The sequence below is a fragment of the Sarcophilus harrisii genome, chromosome 5 (assembly GCF_902635505.1).
Source record: "Sarcophilus harrisii chromosome 5, mSarHar1.11, whole genome shotgun sequence".
Lineage (NCBI taxonomy): Eukaryota > Metazoa > Chordata > Mammalia > Dasyuromorphia > Dasyuridae > Sarcophilus > Sarcophilus harrisii.
Genome location: NC_045430.1, coordinates 131,375,941 through 131,397,554, shown reverse-complemented (window position 1 = coordinate 131,397,554; position 21,614 = coordinate 131,375,941). Strand labels below are relative to the sequence as shown.

Here is a 21,614-nt window from a genome sequence, read left to right as displayed (position 1 = left end):
GGAGTTAAGAGAGGAATAACAACCTGTGCTGTCGGAAGGAGTGCCCACATGGATGCAGTCATGAATTCTTGAAGTTGGGAAGCAATGAAGCAGAATGGGACAGAGTTAATCAGGGTTTCCATGGCTTTGGGGTAGTCCAAGAAAAGGCCTGGCTTTTCCATCTGTCAGCATAGCATTTAGAAATTCCCACTTGGCTCCAAAACATATCCAATTTGAATCAACAACCTTTTGTGGGATTTTTTGTTTTGTTTTTTGAAGCTAACAGACAACAGGTTAACACATGAGCTTAAGCCCCTCATGCTGAATGTCATGGCCAGATACATGCAGCAATAGGCCCGAGGCTATAGAGAAATATAGTTATCTTCATAAAGGGACTTTGTCGGTCAAGGACTGTGAAGATTTTAGAGAAAGTAGTTGCTTTTTAGGCATTGACACTGATTCACTGTCTACTTTTTAAAGTGGGGACAAATATCCTTCTAGATTCAAATTTTCTGGTGAGTTCATTCTTAATTGAGTGTACAGAAGGAGTAGCTATTTACTAGGTAGAAGTGAAGTTAAGGGAGGGGTGCTTATAGTGAAGTCTTCTGGAGTGGTTATTGTTCTTAAGTCATTTCTGTATAACTAGCCCCACCCTGTCTCCTTTCTATCCCTTTCCATCTTAAAAAAAAAAATCCAAACTGTGAAGTTTGATTCACTAGATTTTCATGAAAGTAGCTATAAGATATGAAAGATTGTTCTACATCATTAATAAGAAAAAAGCAAATCAAAGCAATTTGGAGCTTTTATTCATACCTAGCTAAATGGCAAAGATAACAAAAGATGGCTACGGGAGTCTGTGGAAAGTCAAGCACCTGGATATTGTGTTGGTAGCAATATGTATTGGTCTAATCATTCTGGAAAGCAGTTTGGAATCATATAAGAAGGTGATTAAAAATGTCAATACTGTTTCACTCAGATGTCCCTCTGCTTGATTATTAGACTCCCTAAGGGAGTCAAGGACAGAAAGGTCTCCTTTCCACCAAAATATTCATAACTGTGTTTTTTGTAGCAGTAAAGAACTCAAAACAAAATGGACATCCATTGGTTGGAGAATAGTGGAATAAATTGTGTATGTGAATGGAATTCAATATTGTACTGTAGAGAATGATATATATATAAAATTTGTGTGGAATGATAATGTAAATTGATAATAATAGTGAAAATAATAGCTAGCATTATATAGTATTTATCAAATTCTAGGCAATGTGCTAAGTGTTTTATAGTTAACTCATTAGATCCTCACAACAACCCTAGGAGATAAATGCTATTATTATCTTCTACAAATGAAGAAACTGAAGCAAATAGAAGTTGAGTATCTTGTCCAGAATCTTACAACTAATATGTATCTGTGTTCACATTTGAATTCAGGTCTTCCTGACTCTGGGTCTGGCACCATATCACCTAGTTTATTCAAAATGAAGTAAGGAAAACAGGAAGATGTACATTATAACCATTATAAGGAAATTAGAAAGAACACTAGAAACAAAAATATTAAATGACACAAAATAAAAATGACTAGTCCTCAAGAAGAGATGAGAAAATATACCACCTTCTCTTCTCTGCAGAGATGGGAGACTGTGGGTGTGAAACATTGAGTATACTGTCAGGCTCTGCTGATGTGTTGCTTAATTTTGCTAAGCTGTTTTTTTCCCTCTCCTATTATCTCCCTCCTTTTTTATTTTTATAAAGTATAGCTCTCTAGGGAGGAGAAGAGAGATAGGTTTGGAAATGGAAGTACTGTGAAAACAAAAGACATCAATAAAACATTTTTAAAAAAGGGAAGTAGTCAGTCATTCAACAAGCAACTATCAAGTATTTACCATATGTCAGACACTGTGCCAAGCACTGATATAAAGTTAGTCTCCTGTGAATGGGGAAGATGCTTATCAGCTGCAACCAGGGCCAACAATGGCCCTGAGGACAGAGTTCTTGCTTAAACTTTGATCCCTTCAGGAGATTTACTTGGTTGATTATTTTTAGCATTGTACTAATGGCTAAAAGGGACTTTATTGATAGATCATCTCTTCTCATTCCTAACAAAAGCAAGAATTCCATAGAGGATATCTATTATAACAAATGCTCCAGTGTGAGGTACATCCAAAGAAACCCCAAATAATGGGGTTTCTTCCAAGTTCTCCAAGTACATCACAGTTTCACCTCTAAGACAGTACCACTCCCTGGACGCTGAACCTGGCTAATAACACTTGAGGGAGGCATTGATAATGTCCCTGCAATATCAAAAAATTTAGGGATAAACTATGTTCCTCTCCCTCCAAACCTAGCCAGTATATGAAGTGGCCCTCATGTGAGCAATTTATAGAAGGAGATGAGGAAGAATCACACAAGATGAGATGGCTCAGTTGGGTTGCAAATTGTACTATTTGTAGATGGAATCCACATTGAAATTACCAATTGCTTAAAGTAAGGTATAACTCAATTACGACTCTACTTAATGCTACCTTGGGGACTATTTCATTACTTTGAAGAGCTGTAATATAGTGAAGGATGTTTAATTTGACCCTTTATAGAAATACCCTCCACAGTATTTGACAACTGATCACACTATATAGTTGAAGATTTTATAAATCTTTTCTGCTTCTGTATTGTTTCCTAACTTTGCTCTCTGGGCTACTAAGTAAAGTGTTTCTAATCCTTTGTCCACATGACAGTACTTTAAATTCCTGAAGACATCTATTTTGTCCCTCCTGTTCCCCTATTCTTTGTTTTTCCAATTTAAACATTGTTATTCCCCTCCCCCATTCAATCCTCAAATGCCATAGTCTTATGTCTTCTAAGCATCCTTAAGTAAATATCAATATCCTTCAAAAATGTGACTCTATTCTGGTGGTTACTTCTTTAATTTATATTTACATAATCTCCTCCATACCTTAGTTATTGATATAATGAATTATTGTGGCTAAATTTTTTTTTGGCCTAATAGACAATTTTTTGTTAATGTCTCTCTTAACTGGTCTGATCTTGGGATGCTTATTCGTTTTCATTAGACCTATATTCAAGGCTACCTTTAAGAGGTTGCATTTCATTACTCTTGAATCATTCATTATTCCATTTCTCCTGTACAATTCCTCCTTGGTAATATATTGCAACCTACTTCCACCAATCATATATTTTATCTTTTTTTTTATTAAAGCCTTTTATTTTTAAAAGATATGCATAGATATTTTCAGCATTTAACCTTGTAAAACTTTGTGTTCCAATTTTTTTCTCTCTCCCTTCTTCCTCTCCCCTTCCCCTAGATAGCAAGTAATCCAATATAAGCCACATATTTTAATAGAGCAAAACACCATCTTAACTCTTTTCCAACAAAATGTCTCCCATGTGTATGTTAAAAGCATATTGGCCCTTTGAGAATCAAATAAGGCATAAAGTAGAAGCATGTACTTTTTGATGGAGGATGCCTATTGCTGAATCCAAATGGAAGAGATGGTGTCCTATTTAACGATTTGTAATTGGATTTGTATTATTTGAATCAAGCCTTGGAACACTACAGAGCCTATTATATGAGATTCAAAATTATTCAAAATATTTTAGCCTAAATATCCACACAGTGGAAACCAAGTAGTTAAGAATGGCTAGTTGCTCTTTTCATATTGTACAATGCTGGCTGGTTTTTTTCTTTGTGGTTGCAAAGGTCTCAGGGTAAAATCACTCATCTTCTGTTTGAATAAAGACCTGACTTTGGCTAGATTAGATTCTTTATCCAGCTCTCTCCCTGAGTCACTGAGGGACTTTAATCAAGCTTTTTTCTCTCTTGCAGCCCTAGTTTCCTTACTTGAAAAAGAAATCTATCATGGTTTTATAACCCTGAGAAGGTAATGGAATAACCTTAGGAAGTCACATGAACAGATTGACAAAAATCTTTATTATAGTGGTAGACTTTGATGGAATTCTATCACAACTGAGTTTTCTGAAGAAACCTATTTATTTAACTTGTATTTATTGAGAACTTATTATGTAGATTTTTGTTGTTGTTCAGTCATTTTCAGTTGCAACTGACTTTTAATGACCCCCATTTGGGGTTTCCTTCTTTGGCAAAGATACTGAAGTGGTTTGTCATTTCCTTCTCCAATTTATATAGATAGTTTTGTGCTAAGTTTCTTTCCTGCTTTCTAAGAGTTGAATGAAAACAATGGGACTTAGAGCTGAAAGGGATTTTTAGAGATCCTTTAGTTTAATGGTTTTGTTTTACAGGTGAACAAACATAGACCTGGAGAGATGAACTAACTTGCTCAACATCATAGAAATAGTGAACTGTAGAACTAGGATTTGAATCCAGGTCTCCTGATTAAAAATTCAGCATATTTTGAGTTAGGAACTTATAATGTTGTGTATCTTAAACTTCCTAAAGGGACAAAAAGATAACTCCCCAGATACCCTGCTTAGAATAGCTAGATCTGTGGAATTAGGCAAGTTTATATACTTTCATGTGCAGAAAGGATTGTGGATGTGACAATAGGAAGCAGATGGGCATGTACATTAATAGGAATAAAAAGAGTACTTATCAAGACCTTCCCTTTTGTAATTCTGACATAATCATTATTACAAAGCAGTGGCTTTATCTGGACCTATCCAGAGGTCACATAGCTTAATCAATCAACAAGTATTTATTAAAACTGTACCTTCCTAGGTTGTAACAAAAAATGACAAATTTTATTAGCTTAGGTCCTTGACAGTGTGACCTCGGGCAAGTCACTTAATTGCTTTTGGATTTAGTTGTCTCCCCTATAAAGTGGAAGTGATAACTTATTGAAAGGAAGGAGGGATTAGGCCTGATAATCTTCTGAGGTTCTTAAAACTAAATGATAGAAAATAGTTGATTCTATAAATAGCATTTAATGGCAAATCCAATTTTCCTCTCAGTTGATAATGATGTTAGTTCTCTTAGCCTCAGGACGCAGTTTACCTTTTCATCTTCAGGAACCATTTTTCACTTGTCATTATGAAAGGAAAATATATCATGTACTGTCATGTAATCTTGTTATCCTAACTTTTAATATCTTACTTCTAAATGTCATTTATAGATCATCTCTATTGAATGCCTCTAGTGAGGCATACCTGTGTTAACTTTTACCTGTCCAACTGTTAAATTTTCAGTATGAATGAAACATGTAGGAAATCAGCAAATTCTGTGAATCAGAGTTTGCTTTAGTTTTATTGATTGTCCAGACTTAGAAAGTGGTGGAGAAAAGGCAAAAAATATAGATTAAGCTAAAAAATGTGTGTTGCATATATTAATTGAAAACTGATTGCTAAATATTTACCAGCACATCCTTACTTACAATTTAAATTATCAAGAGTGGAAAGTACATAGGAAGCAGGGTGGGTACAGTGAAATGTACACAGGATTTTGGAGTTAGTTGATGTGGGCATAAACTACCTGCCTGACCTTGGCCAACTCAATTCACTTTTGCCAATCTTACGTTCTCATCTATAAAATGAAAGGTTAAGAGCATTAGGAGTTCTTAACTGTAATGATGTTTCTTTAATATATTAGTAATTTTATTTAAATATAATTGTTTTTATTTCTAATTCCATATATTTTGTTTTATGAATTTAAAAAAACCAATGTTACCCTGAGAAGGGATCTATAGGTTACCCCAGATTACTAAAGAGGTCCATGACACAAAAATGGTTAATTAAGAACCTTTGGATTAGATTAGATGATTTCTAAAGACTTGTATAATTGTAAAAAATCCCATGACCCTAAGAAGACCTTTTAATATTTGCCACAACAGAAAGCATGGCTGATGATCCTTAAAAAATTTATAAGAATCTGCAGAAATATCACTCTGCTTCAGGCTCACTTGGTAATCTGATGTTTTAAAATTTCCCTTTGAAATTTAATTCTGGAATGAAGATGGGAAATCAAATTCAATTCATTCAGATTATATTCAAGAAAGAATGAGAAACAGAATAGTTATGGGTATGAAGTGCGGATGGGGTTAGAAGAGCTACCCCTGAAACCCACATCTTGTCTCTTGATGTGCATTTCAACAAATAACCTAACATGTCCCCAGACCACTCTCTTCTTTTCAAATAAACGGACTTCCAGCTGAAATCAGGGCATTTGATGTGGCAGTGTGGACAAGTCATTAGTCAATGGGAAGTAAACATGAGCTCACAGCTTATAAATCTCACTCACATTCTCCAGCAGGGCCAGTGGCAGCAGTCCTTTGGGGTTCTTAGCCAGTAGTGAGAATGCCAGGAAAGCAGACAGGCACAGAAGAAGAAAAACACAGATTGGCTTTGAAGGCCCTTTATGCAGGGAAGGAATCAGGGATCCTGCCTTCCAGGTCACTTGAACCAAAGAATTGAACCTTCATGAGAGCAAAGCAAAATGGATGTTAATCCATTGGATTAGAGTGGCTGGTTAATTTGGGTAAATGCTTGGAAGTTTATCTGGGCACTGACAGATAAAGGTTTATATTTTTAAGGGCAAATCACCCCAGGATTCTGTTTTTCTGACAGTATTATTAACATCAGGGACTCCCAGTGGCTTATTGTGATTGGTCTTATCTGAGGACACAAAACTCAGTTTATGAATTTTCTCAGGTAAACCTCAGTGTGTACCACTGGACCGGGTATGTGTGTCAGCTCAGGCAGTGACTTAAATTTCCCTGGGGCAGCAGATTCCCCTCTGGAAACAAAAGTGACCCAATGACAGGGTATGAGGAAGGAAGAATAAATTGAGATCATAGAGTGCTATAAGCCTCAGCCAGATGGGATAATTATATTTATGGTTCTGACTGGGCAGTAATTTTCCCTGCCTCCCCCTACCCCAATTCCCAAACTTCATCTCTAAGCAGGAATATTTACAATTCTTGGGTTCATAAGATTATATTGTAGTCTTTCATGAATATAGGTTCATTGAATTCAATTTCCACTATTTATTCCAGAGTTGAAATTTCTCTGGGAAATTTTTTTTTTAAATCAGGGATTCTTATTCAGGTTAGAGTTGAGAGCCTCTGAATTCTTTATTGACTTAGTTTCTGTTATGGTAAAGCTAAAAGGGACCTTAGAGATAGTTTAATAGAGCCTGCTCATTTCAAAGATGAGAAAATTTAGACCCAGTGCTTTATAAAACAAATGTTTGTTGAGTTGGATTGAATTGAAGCTTCCAGAAGGTGAAGGGACATTCCTATATATATAAACCCAGATAAGTCTGGAGCTAAATTTAGTGGTCTATTTTTCAAAGGTTACGTAAGAAAGTCATCAGAGAGACCTTTTAGCCTTTCTTTCAAACAGTCCTAGAAGGCTAAATATGAGAAACGAAGACAAATGGGCTACAGAAACTGAGATATCTTGTCAGTTAACATAGAAGCTTGCTATTCTATTCAAATCAACAGTCATTGAAAGAAGATAGTAAGCCTAATTTCTATGAGGAGTATCAGTTGGGAGAGAATCCCATGCTTATTATAGACTGTTCCTAAAGTGATCCTAGATGTTCCATGGAGACTTTGCATAATTTATACAATTACAAATGGAAAGGACTCTAGGAAGTTATCTAGTCTCATTTCATAGACAGGGAAACCATAGTGTAGAAAAGTTAAATAACTTATTCAAGACTACAAACCCATTTAATGGCAAAACTGGGATTAGAACCTCCATTTCCTGGCTTCCAGGTTAGAGTTTTTTCCACTACACACTGTCTTTCTGAAGGCAAATTTGTTAGAAGCTTAGAAAACGATCCAACTCTCTTTCCTTCTCACTCCTCTTTGAAAATCTTTTACGCTATTAGAACTTGGAAGATGGTCAACACCAAATAATATTTCACTTAAGGATTCTCATTCTCTCTCTCATCTCTGTCTCTCTGTTTTTCTCTCTGTCTCTGTCACTCTCTGTGATTATGCCTCTGTGTGTGTGTGTGTGTGTGTGTGTGTGTGTGTGTGTGAGAGGGCGTCTCATCTCTCTCTGTGTCTGTCTTTGTCTCTCTCCTTCTGTCTTTCTGTCTTTTTTTGTGTGTCTGAGTCTGTCTATCTCTCACTCTCTCTCTTTTGCTCTTTGTCCGTTTCTGACTGTCTTTTTTCCCTTTCCTCTTTCTCTTTTTCCTTACAGGATTCAATACTCTAATAAGTCTCAAAAAATTTTTAGATAGAGCCACAAAATATGTTTCTTTATATTTCTACCTTACCTGCTTGGATGTTTAATTTTTTTTGGCCCTTGATATCCCCGCATAGCCCTCTTCTTTCTATTCTCTCTATATAGTAGAGAAATGGGTGTGGGATCAAGTAAGTCTTTGGGATACAGGGGAGTATCAGAGCTTGCTTGAAAGAACCAGTGAATAAATTTTCAGTGGGAGCATTTATATACCCCAAATTCGCAAGTGCAAAATGACAACTTGTGGGTTTGGTTTAATGTCTTGTTGATTGCTAGTTTAAAAAATGACAGATAAAATGTTGATAATTCATATTAAACTTAATAATGTGTTTTATGTACAATTTTTAAAAAATGTCATAGAGATTTGGTTGTTAAACATTTACTAATGACTAGACACATAAATTTAGCCCTCATATCAGAGGCATGTGTGGGATGGGATGGGAAATGTATCTGAAATGGAAAGAATTGTTCTTAGATTTCATAAATTCTTCTCAGTTGCGACAAAACCAAACCTTAAAATTTCCTCTGTGGCACTTTAGCCTTAATGTAGGAAGGGCTCTCAGGAATCTATCTGATTGTCCAGCAGTTTTCAATATTTCAGCTTCCTTAACTTTTGAAAAGTAACTCCTGGGGCAGTTAAGTGGCACAGTGGATAGAGCACCAGCCCTGTAGTCAGGAGGACCTGAGTTTAAGTCTGATTTTCCCAGCTCCCCAGCTGTGTGACCCTGGGCAAGTCACTTAACCCCAATTGCCTCAGGAAAAAAAAAGAAAAGTATCTCCTGGTAAGCCATCTGTCTGGACTGCCTTATCACTGTTGTTTCTTCCTTCCCATTCATCCTAACCTCAGTTTGTTTCTTTTCTTTGCCAAATCTCCTTTAAAGTAGGAATTCTTCCTGCCACAGCCTGCTCTGGGCTTGTGGAGTTCCCCTCCTTTGAACTCCTGGCACCAGAGGGACAAACCCCTTTGAGATGCAGGGCGGGGCAGGGAACCCTGTGCCAAGCCAAATAGGAATATTTCAATTGGTCTCACTAGAAAAACTGAAGGAGAATGGTCTAATCTTGATTTTGTGGCTTTGATTCAATTCACCACACATGTCATGCTAGAAGTATATGGCACTGTGCTAGTCACCTGTAATCTAGGAAATGATTCTCCCTCAAGGAGCTTGTTCTGTAATGGGAAGATACAATATGTATACAAACAAATACAAAAACTATACAAAGTAACAATAATTTCAAAAGAGTGAGATTCTTAATAACTGAAGAAGGAACTGGGCGCAATCAGGAAAGGTCTTTGAGGAGGTAGCCTAACTATGCTTTGAAAGAAGCTTAATATTTGAAGAAGTGGATTTGAGGAGGGGGTGCTAATTAAATTAGATCTGGTTAGTATTGTTGTCATTCTATTATTCTTACCAAATTTAGGTCTGGTGCTTCTCCTGAAAAAGCTCATTGCCCCTGAGTTGTCTGACACTTCCTTGGTCCTCAGTTTCCTCATGAGATTATATGATCATGAAGATTCTTTCATGTCTAACATCTTCCTATTCTGTGTCTATGTATAAGAATACACACATTAATAAAATCATAGAACCATTAAAATATTACAACCTCATTTTCACATAGTGTTACAGCTAGTCCTGTAAAAATCTCAGAATGTTTAATATTCACAAAAACTATGACTAAAGAGTCAGCATTTAAAAAAAAATCTCATTTCTGCTGGACCTGATTCTGGCCAATTTATGAAGGAACTAGTTGCTGAAGTAAGAATAATGGAACCTATGGGAGGAAATAGTCAAGTCAAACTAGCATTTGTAATAGATGAGGAGAACACTGAAAAGAATTTGATCTTAGATATCAAGGGAGCAAAGTTTTAAGACTTCAGAGAAAGACTTAGGTAGGTTTCCACTTACCTAAGTTTTATAGGTGAAATAAGCTTAAGAAAGATGAGATATTCTCAAGAACAAAAACACAAACAAAAATTATTCCAAAAAATGGAAAAAATATGGATCCGGCTAGAAAGAGAGATATGTCATCAGGAGAAGTCATAGGAAAAAAATGTTTTTAAGAGAGAGATGCACAGAAGAAGGAAGGAAGTTACTGGAAGATGAATATAAAATGGTTGCTCAGTTCTGTTATAATAACTTTGGAAATGCTAAATCTCAAAATGAGCAAAGGCTGGAAGTGTATGCCAAGAATGATAAATAGAATTTCAAAAATCTTATTTGAGGCAAGAGAAAGATCAAAGAAATGGTCAGTTGCTATTTGGGTAGATGTAATAATGAATGACAGAAATATGAAAGAACTCAATTCTTATTTTCAATCTATTTTCTTTATCAAGGAGAGTGATGGCAAGGCATGCAAACTGAGAATTGTCTTAGCTAAGGCCTGCTATGAATTATTATACTTAAGTTAATTTTTATTAGTAAGTTGTTAGAGTTTACTTTCCCCACTCTCTGTGAGCCCAAGTTCCTTGTTTTGTAAGACTTCTTTTTTTCTGGGTTAGTTAAAGTTCCCCTTTTTATATGTAAATTAATTATTCATTTAGACTCATGAAAATGTACAAGACATTCCATGATGTTCTCATATTATATCATTGAATTGTTTCATTAATCATAGACACTCAAACCAATGAAAAAGACAAGGCCTGATTTAATCAAAATCACATAGAACTGGGACTGCCTACCACCCTAATGTTGCAAATCAACCTACTTCCCTATTCCTATAAATTCTACAAATATGCACTAATATCATGAATATATATTAATCTCTCATGAATATGTATTGTGATTAGTTCTTTTTTTAGACCATAAGAATGGTCTGGGGACAGCTAAGTGGTACAGTGGATATAGAGCACTAGCTCTGAAGTCAGGAGGACTTGAGTTCAAATCTAGTCTCAGACATTTAACACTTCTTAGCCGTGTGATCCTGGGCAAGTCACTTAACCCCAATTGCCTCAGGAAAAAAAAAAGAATGCTCTGTATTCTGTCCTGAATATCCAATAAATTGGTTATTATCCAATATATGAGGAATTGTGAGCTTTGCTAGTAAATTGATCATGCTCAGAACTTTGTGCTTCAGTTTACCTTCATTTTTCATGGAACAATGGACTTTAGATTGGGAAGTATGAAATAAGAATGGTTAATAGGAAATTGAAAGCAAGAGAAGAAACTGAAGTGTGATATTGGAAGGCTATATTTGATGTCAGAGAATCATCATGATCTTGGACAAAGCACCTTATCTCTCACTCTCAATCAACATATCTGTAAAATGAAGGAGATAGAACTAAAATTCTTTCTAATTCAAAATCTATAATAAATGAAAAAGTAGTAAGAGAGTTGTCATTTAGTGTTCTTAAATGTTTTTTAACTCACCAGTTCAGATAAATTTCATTTCAGTGTTTTAAATTAATTTACAGGTACATTTATTAAGATGTTATTGATAATCTATGCAGAACTGTGAAGAAAAGAAAGGTGATTTGGGACTGGATATGAGTAATGTTATCTTGGTTCTAAAAAAGGGGAAGATTTTTTAAACTGTAGGCTAGCGAATTTGACTTGTTACTGGCAAAAATCTAGAATACATTATTGAAAGAATGTTTTATGAGTAATAGTGATAACTTTGTACTTACATGCGTTCTATAAAGAGCAAATCATGTCATCAGCATGATTTTTGGTAAAGATTATTAATCTCCATATCCTCAATCCTGAGTTTTGAGAGTCTATACCATCAGAGATTTGCTCTGGAAGGTTATACCATACTGGAAAAGCTTTAAGTATAGACCTGTGTTCTGAGGGCCAGGCTTGCTATAGCGAATATGGTAAGGCTTATCACCAGTAGAGTGACTGCATAGTAATGCATAGTAATTGGTCTTGGCAATCTGTAAAATAAAGGGAAAAAATATATGACCTGCAGTCCTGGGGAGTCCCTTTCCGCTTCATTAGTGATGAAGGCAGTAGGAAAGGGGGTCAAAGAATAAGGAATAAACTTTTAGACAATCTGAAAATCTTACTTTTACAGTTGATATTTTAAACGTGAGCTCTTTGAATAATGAGCAGTGAGTCAATATGCCACTAGAGGAGTAAAATCATGTCATTAAAAAAAAAAAAACATTCTAATTATAAAGGAAACCAAAAGAAAAGAAGACGTTGTAGCTAAATTGAAGGATGGCTCACTTGGAGAAGCAACAAAAAAGATGGTGTGTTTTATAATATTCCCTAAGCAAGGAACATTATTTAATAGGACATTTGGCCATCTCATATTGCAGTGCTCATGATGAGTATTTTCTTTAAGACTGAAATGAAAATAATTGCAGTTTATGAATATCAAATGGAGAGAATGAAGATATATAGGAATCATATTAAGGAATTCTATTTGGTAGAGAGGTTGTGCAATGGATAAGAGAGCACAGAGCCTGCAATGAGGAAAACCTGATTTCAAATATGATTTCAAACATTAGCCTTGTAAACACAGACACATCATTTGCTTTCTATTTTACCTCAGTTGTAAAATTGGGATGTAATAGTACCTACTTACTTCACAGGATCAATGAGATATTTGTAAAGTGCTTATCATAATGCCTGATACATAATAGATGCTTAATAAATGCTTATTTCTTGCCTTCTTTAAGACTTGACATTTTGCAGATATAGTTATTATAAACTTTGATATTCAATGAATTTAATACAAATATCAGAATAGATAAAATGTTTAAAAATATATTAAAAGGCATGATTGAGGACAAAAAAATGAGAGAGGCCAGACTTATAGATCAGACAGAAAGGTGCTTTTATATTATGAATGCATAAATATAAATCAGTTATCACAAGCTTATTATTCTATATTCAATTATATACATTAACATATATAATTAATGTTACATACTGTTAGATGTTATTATATATATCATTATTACATAAATAATAATAAATTATTCTTCTAATGAAAAATTGGCAAATATTTGTTATGACAAGTGTCAAATATCATTTGAATGATATTGATTTTAATACACATAAAACACAAAAATATTACTGAATCAGTAACTCATTTAACTCATTTATGAATCTGTTGTCTATATAGAGTCATACAACTGGCATGTTAGAGTAAAGGTCAAAATTAGTATGAATTTAAAAGACAGAAAATAGTGAGAAAAACTATGAAAGGATTATTGGGAAAATTAATTCTGAATTATTCAAAGCAACCAATAAAATGGTTAATGGACAGCATAAATAACATCAATACCAATTGAAATTTTACATAGAAATTAAGAAATAAAAAATTAGTTGCCAACTAGATACAAAAAGCTCAAAAGACACCAAACACTTGATTTTACTTGCAAAGTAGAAACAGGTGGTATCTGAAGACAAGAATATAAACTCATTTGTATAATTTTACAAATAGCTAATAAGAAGAGTGATGGATGATCACGAGTACTATCACCTCATAAAGCAAAGAGAATAGTGGAGGATAACCAGTTTAAAGGAAGCTTGGATAAAGATCCAACTTTTAAAAAAAGTGTTTTCAAAGACATTTAAATATAAAAGTGCAAAGAATACAAGAGGAAAATTGGAAAATAACTGCAAATATTTTTTAAAATACTAAGCTATTTTCACCAACAAAGATAGGAGAACAATCATGCTTGGACACTAATATCACAGTCCTGGATATACTTATATGGGAGATAGAAATTACAATAAAGAAAACAAAAATAGCAAAAGCAACCAGACTGGGTCAAAGAGAGACATGAGATCGATGCTGGAGATAACATAACCACAACTACATTAAGGAATCAATTTACAAGTTATGTGGAGGGAAAGATACCAAAAATGTGGAAAAACTTCGGCTTTATGAGAAACCAAAAATAACCAAGAGAACATTATTACCCACCTAATAGACCTTCTTTCCCATCTTTGTAAATTTTTAAAGACTAATATATGCATGTATTGAAATTTTTAATAGAGTAACTCACATACACATTATAAGGGTATCATCAATGATAATATTAGGAGGCAATAGGGAAGTTTTTATAAGTGATAGCCTACAATAGACCACATCTTTACTATCTTGCAATTAACCAAACACTGTAGACTATACAAATTCTGACTGTGCTTATTCCTTGTTGACTGTGAAAAGACCTTTAATTCAGTAGAACAAAATGTTCCTTTAAAGGCTATCTTCTAACAAGATGTGTCCCACCTTTATATAAAAATCATTCAAGGTACTTTAAAAGGTAGAACAACAGAAATAATTCTTTTAGTGACACAAAAAAATGAGACCAGGTCTGAAAAAGGTGAACTTTATGATCACCAATGACATGTTTTTGTCAGTGTAAAGGAGAAGAACCAGAACAGCATCTGAGTTAATGTGGGATTTTCTGTGGATGATGAGCTTCTCCAGAGGTTCCTATTTATGGATGACAATGGGCTGATATCCTCAGACTTCAAGACACTGAAACACCTCCAAATAGACATCTGTAATCATTCAAAAGATTTTGGCATTGCCATACACACAGGGAATGCCAAATGGATGAAGAATGTCTATTGCCAAGATTATAACAGTCATTCATTGGACAATTTATAGAGCTTGTCCATCATTATCATAAATATATGAGTCAAACCATACAAATGGACAAATTAAACTAGATTCAGACCAAAGGAGAGTAGGCTTGCATGCATTCAAGAAATTTCAAAGCTTCTTTAATGACCCCTAAACTTTTTCTGAAAATAAGACTCATCTTTTCAGTACCAATGTTTTATAGCACAAATGTTTATGTATTGCAGAGGGAAATAAAAACCAATAGTCTTTGAATAATTGAAAATGAATATCATACAGAGGGCAATGAAGGTACTCATTGTGGGTACAATTAGGCAGTAATATGAGATGAATAAAGAACTTCTAAATAGAATAGAAGTGAAATATGTCACTAAAGAAATATTCAGTTGAAAGAGAAGATGGGTTTAGCACGAGATAAGGCTAAGGTATATTAAGGAGATACCCATGCTAAGGAAGTAGGAGAAAGATGACAATCTAACAATAATTCAGCAATGACCTTGGCGAAAAATGTAAAGTTAGAAAAGCATCTATCAAAATGCATTCTAAATGGAATTTCTACAGGACCCCATTTTACAGAATTCTTAGGAGAAAATGCCTCAAAGCATCACTTAACAGTAGCTCTTGTTATATGATATTATTATTGGGGGGGAATGGAGTGTTCAGAACTTATCTCTATTCCTCTTTTTTTGCCTCCCTTTAACAATAAGTTCTGGAATTTGTTTTAGTTGTGATGAATCTTGGTCTCTCATCCTGAATGTTAGCAATATCACAATCTGTGAACTTCTTAGAGGTTATCAGGCTGATGGAATGATGACTGTGTAAATGAATGATCCTAAAGTGATGCTCTAAACTTTTACCTGTGACATTATCAAACTATATCAGTAGGGTAGTAGATGTGCAATCATAGCCTCTATTTGGAGCAAAATGCAAAAGTTCAAGGTGAGTTGGATTTGATTGATGGGTACTTAGCAGTGAATTTTTGAAGGTGAATCCAGGAAGGGATTGAGGAAAATTATGGTGCGCTGGCATCCTCTACAGCTGTAACTGTTAGATTTATGATTTTATCTACTCATATGGTAGAGTTTTTTAAGTTTACCTTGCCAGTGGCCACTTAGGATTGTCAGTCTTTTTCCTTTTAAAAACAATTTGGACATACCTGGTTTTATTGACTCGGGAGTCTCCTCTCATCTCATTTCAGATTTTGAATTTAGGTAGAAACAATAGGACCTTCAAGAAATTTCCATATTCTAAGTTATAGCCTAGCAGCCCAACTGAAGACTAATGTAATCAGGTAGATTAGAGCTCTAAAAGTGGTAGGAATGAGCAGAAGCTCTGGGTAGAGAATATCATCACTTTAAATTGGTTGAGATTCTCTGGTCCCACTGAGCTAGATATTTTTTTGTCCCACCTAGATATTTATCTTCCTTGTTTCTAACTCTTTCTACTGTTCTTTCTTTCCCTCATGCTTTTCTTTCTTTTTTTAACCATTTTTTTTGTCTTTTGCTTTTCTGTCAGCTTTAGTTTAGCATGAAGCTTCCCAAGGGAAAGCACTGTTTTTTGCTTGAACATTAGTGTCCAGCATAGTACCTAACACAGAGAAGGTATACATGCTTATGGAATTGAATTGAACTAAATGTTGAACAAAATGTTATGGAATTGAATTGAACTAAATGTTAATCAAAAACTCTCTCCTTCCTTCTCTCTCTCCCTTACTCTTTTCCTCTTTTCCTCCCTCCTTCTCTCCCCCACTTCTCTTTCTGTCTGTCTGTTTCTTTCTCTCATTCTCTTTCTCTCTCTCTATTTTTTCTGGCTTATAATCTCTATCCTTCAGTTTTTAGATTTCAGAAAATGATCTATGTATATAATAATATTGGCTTTGTTATTTTATGTTGAGCATATGTGCCATAAGAACAATGGATTATATGTTGCATAGCACGTGCTTTGTATGTACACATAAGAGCATATAATGATATGTGTTGACTTTAGACTTGATTATTTTTAGAGACTACTATTATTTTCTTAGGGAAATAATACTAAGCAGTGCTAGATATATAGTGAGGGTCCAACATAAATGTTTGTTGATAAATGGATAAATAGTTGATAAAAATGCTTGAATATAGAAAGTCTGAAGAATGAATATTAACTTGATTTTATCCCCAGGACTTAGCATAGCATTTTCATATAGTTAGCACTTAACAAATGTTTCATTCATTTATCCATTCATTGATGTCCATATGGATAAAGTTGTTAACTTGCCAATAACCTAAGATAGGCTTGCCTGGAAAATTCAGAGAGTAAATAGAGAGCCATTAAATTATTATGGAAGGAAGAAGTTTCCATGGGTTTGTCCTGTTATTAAAGTATACACTGGTGGCCAAAGAAAGGTCACCGGAAGTTTACTTGGTATGTTGGCATCTTAAGCACCAGCCTTGGCTTTTTTCTCAAACCATGACTATGGCAATGAGAATGGCAAAGGATTAAGAATAGGTAGCCTCACAAGGAGTAGTGTGCTGCCCACCCCACTTGGCCAAAGGAAGAGATTATGCCCTCCTACCCTAACCCTCCCTAGCCTCTGTAAGGGGCCATTCCTTTCTTCCTAAGGGAGATGTTCCATGTTAAATAACTGGTAAAGGCTGGGGGATGACTTCTTTTCCATAGTCAGAAAAGTTCCATTGTCATCAAAGTACTGGGATAAGTCTGTAAAAGAGCCAAGGGTTTTGGACAGTAGCAATCTGCTGCCGCTGCCAGTGCTATTGCGTTATTTTGTGTGTTTCTTTTCTGGTGTCTTTCCAAAGAAAATGCAGCGTTATTCATTATAGCACTCATTGGCTTTTTCCTTTTCCCAATTGGTTTATTGAAAAAAAAAGTTGCAAAACTAGATGGAAAAAGGACCTTTAGATGGAAAAAAGGAGAAAATTTTCTGAAATGATTTGTTTTCAAAGAGAGAGAAAGAGAGAAATTGGTAAGAGATGAACTGAGAAGTTGTCTGTCCCTGAATAATTTCTGCCCTTCAATAATTCCCACCCTTCTCTAATAGGAGAAGCAGATATTTCTGAGATGATGAGTTAGATTCCAAATTCTTAATTTAGACACTTAGTGAATCATAAAATTTATACAGATTTAGAGTTGGAAAGGATATCAGAGGCTGAAGTTCAGAAAAAGAAAAAGTCCTAAAACTACTTACTGAAAAAAAAGTAATGATTCCCTGACTCCCAGATCATATTATTCCCATTGATTCCATTATTACTTAAGAGTATGATCATTTTGATGATCACCATCAACATGTCTTCTTTAATGTAGATTTCTTGAATCTACAAACTTAACTAGAGAAATAACCCCACTTAAGACTAAAATATGAGTAAGAAGTCTTTGGGCCTTATCCTATCACCAGTTTATTGTTCAAATTGTTTTTCAGTCATTCTGACTCTTCATGACCTTATTTGGGGTTTTCTTGGTAAGATACTGGAGTGGTCTGCCACTTCTTCCTTCAGCTCATTTTACAGATGAAGAATGGAGGCAGAGTTAAGTGATTTACCCAGGATTACACAGCTAGTAAGCATCTGAGGCCAGATTTAAACTTGGGAGGATGAGTCTTCCTGACTCCAGACCTGGTGCTATATTCACTGTACTACCATGCTTCCCCGACTGTAGCTGGCAGCTAACGTGCTGAACAGATTTATGGCTGTTTTCTTATCCAGCCTCTTTGTTGATTTTAAAGGGGGAGGTAATCACTTATGTGTCAGGAAATTCCAGATCTCATCCAGACAGGTGAAATTCTGTATTGTTATCCACATAATAGCAACCGCATCATTAGTAAGAATAATAAGAGCCAGCACCTACCTCCATAGTGCTTTAAAGTTAGAAAGTATTTTACAAAACATAGTTCATATCAATCTAATAGAAAGTCAAAAAGTTCATTCTTATGTCAAATTTGCTAATTCTGCTGCAACTAAAACTTACTTTCTCTTTGATCTTCATCAAAGAGAAAGTAAGTTTTAGTTGCCCCAGACAACATAATTTCTATAAAGTGTTTTGAAGTCCTTAAAAGAGAAATGCTAGATAAATACTTATTTTTTATTTATGTGTTTAAAAATGTGGCTTTCGAGGAATATTCTAAAACATCATTGAGCGTCTCTTGGATATAAAATTATGTTTTGCTATTGCCTTCTGCTCATTTAGAGTCTGGACACACATCCTCCTAAAATTCCCTAACCCTTAACTTTTCTACTTTTATTTGATAGTTCCTTCTAATGCCCTCTTACCGATTAGTTGAATCTGACCAGGAGAATATGTTAATAGAAGAACCTCTATGAACCCATCAAAGTGTTATGCCTTAGTTACACTCCAAATGGCCAAATTGGATATGGGTGTGGGGGGTGGAAGTGTCATTCCCTTCTCATCTGGAGAAAGGCCTCAATCTAGCCAGGAGAGGGCAGTGTTGGACATGTTGTCCCATTGGCTCACAGTAGTTTCCCATCGATATTGGATGCCTTTCAAGTTGGACTCCTAACATTTGGGGAATATTGTTTGTTTATTATAAAGTTTCACGGGATAGCAAGAAGGCAGAAGCATTCACAGGTGAACCCAGACTATTTTCTTTGAAATTCCTCGAATAGACCCAAATCCTAGATCTTCTGAAGTGATAGCTCCTCCATTTTCATTGTCTTCCTTTGATTCCACTAAGCCAGTAGAACATTTCTTTTTAACTGGCCCGAAAGATTAAGGAGAAATAATATTAAGAAAACCTAACATATCAGAGCTCAACATAGTCAAATGTATTCAGGAGTAGGGCTGCTTTTTGGTTTATTCTCGTCTTATTTCCCTATTTTCCCAAAGTCTCTGTTTGGTAGCTAATGTTGAGTTTGAAATTAGATTCTGTTTTCATTTATTATTTGTATCACCAGTATCAACCTTAGTGCTTGGTATATAGTAGATGCTTAATAAGTGACTTTTGATTTTTAAAAATAATAGTTTGATGTAATCAATTCTCGCTAACATTTATATAGCACTTACTTATGTGCCAAGCACTTTGCTAAGTACATTTACAATGATTATTTCTGATACTTACAATAACACTAGGAGAGCAGGGTTATTATTATTTTCCCCTTTTACAGATGAGGAAACTGAGGCAAGCAGCAGGTAAATGGCTTGCCCAAAGTTATACAGCTAGTAAGTCTCTGAGGTCAAATTTGAACTCTGGTTTTCCTGACTCCAGTCTCAGCATTCTCTCCATTTCTCCCCTTGCAAAAAGTGTACATCGACCGATGTACAACACATATGATAAAATGAACCTGAGTAAGAAGTATTTACATTTCTAAATAAATTTCAGATCAAGTCTTGCTCTCATTCAATTTTTTTTTTATAGTAGTTCTCTGAAACTCAAGTCTGATTTGCCAAGAGGAGTATGAGTATTATTAAGAGCAGGGGACTTGAAGTGAGAAGAGATTTGGGTTTGAACTTGGGTCTCTGTTACTTACTTGCCTGTGACCCTGAGCAAGCCAGGATAGTTATTTTAAAATACAGGGCCAAGAATATTCTTACTTGGGAAAGGGTTTCTGGAAATTCCCTTTAATTTAGTCTTTGCTATCCTTTCTGCAGCTCATGTGTTCATCAGTACAGAAGGCCCTCTTTGAGGAGGAAGACCATGTGAAGAAGCTGCAGCAGAAAGTGGCCACCCTTGAGAAACGGAACAAACAGCTTCGAGATAGGGTGAAGAAGGTCAAGAGATCCTTGCGCCAAGCAAAGAAGAACAGCCGTCGCATGGAGCTGATGAACCGCAAACTTAGTGAGAAGCTGTCCTCCCCAGGGGGCCAGATTCCTCACATCAACTCCCTCAAACAAGAGCACTCTCATGCTGGCTACCTTAAAGTGTAACTCAAGACACTGTACACAAAAGACCAGTCCTCTTGTGATTTTGGCCTCTTAAATTGTCACCATTGGGAGCTAGAAAGGTTGCTGGGCAGCCTCAAGTTAGTGGAGCTTGGGTATCACACTTTTGTATCAAAGGGGCATTGAAAATTAGGGTAGTTTATATATGTATATATTTTTAAATCCCATAGAAGATATTTTTTATTACACCTTTGGTATAGCCTAATTATCCTCAGTTGCTGGACTTCCTCTCCTCAATTCAGTTCAATTAAATACACATTTATTAAGCATCTGTTATGTACAAGGTACATAAATACCAGGAAGATGGCAGTGAAAAATGACATTCTATGCCCTCAGAGTTAATAACGCACACAACTAACTATGATACAAGTTAAAATATGATCAAGTATATGGGAGATCTAAAGGAGCAGTGTGAAAGATTCAGAAAAGAACAGATCACTTCTAACTGGGAAGAATCAGGAGAGATTATGGAATAAGAAGTTCCTGAATTCAGTCTTGAAAGAAAAGAATTCTTTTCTTTTTTCTTTCTTTGTCTTTCCTTCCTTCCTTCCTTCCTTCCTTCCTTCCTTCCTTCCTTCCTTCCTTCCTTCCTTCCTTCCTTCCTTCGTCCCTCCCTTGCTCCCCTCTTTCCTTCCTTCTTCCCCTCTTTCCTCCCTTCCTCCCCTCTTTCCTTCCTTCTTCCCCTCTTTCCTTCCTTCCTTCCTCCCCTCTTTCCTTCTCTCCTTCCTTCTCTTCCCCTTTCTCTTTTCTGAAATTGGATTTCCCTATCTTGCTTAGGCTGAAAGTACAGCAGTTCTTCATCATCCTGATCCCAATACCTCTCAGCACAGACACCATATTTATGTTTGACTTATCAAGGAAACTAGACCAAATTTAACCCTCTTACTGAAGCTCAGAATTCTCAAACACAATTGATTTCCAAGCTCAGTCTCTTCAAACAGCACAGACTATGGACATCAACCACTATTTCTGGAGAAAATGATTTCAGTTAGCAGAGATGGAGAAAAGGACATCCATTCTGAGCA

The 21,614-nt window shown here is 35.4% G+C and overlaps 1 protein-coding gene across 1 annotated transcript in view; it reads left to right on the top strand.

Annotated features, from left to right (window-relative positions):
• Positions 1-21,136, top strand: part of CCDC3 (coiled-coil domain containing 3) — a 112,585-nt gene extending 91,449 nt beyond the window's left edge. Inside the window, exon 3 of the mRNA XM_031938590.1 lies at positions 20,299-21,136. Within this exon, the coding sequence (XP_031794450.1) occupies positions 20,299-20,574 (276 nt within the window). The 3' untranslated portion in view covers positions 20,575-21,136. The remainder of the gene's footprint in view (positions 1-20,298) is intronic.
• Positions 21,137-21,614: the final 478 nt, after the last annotated feature.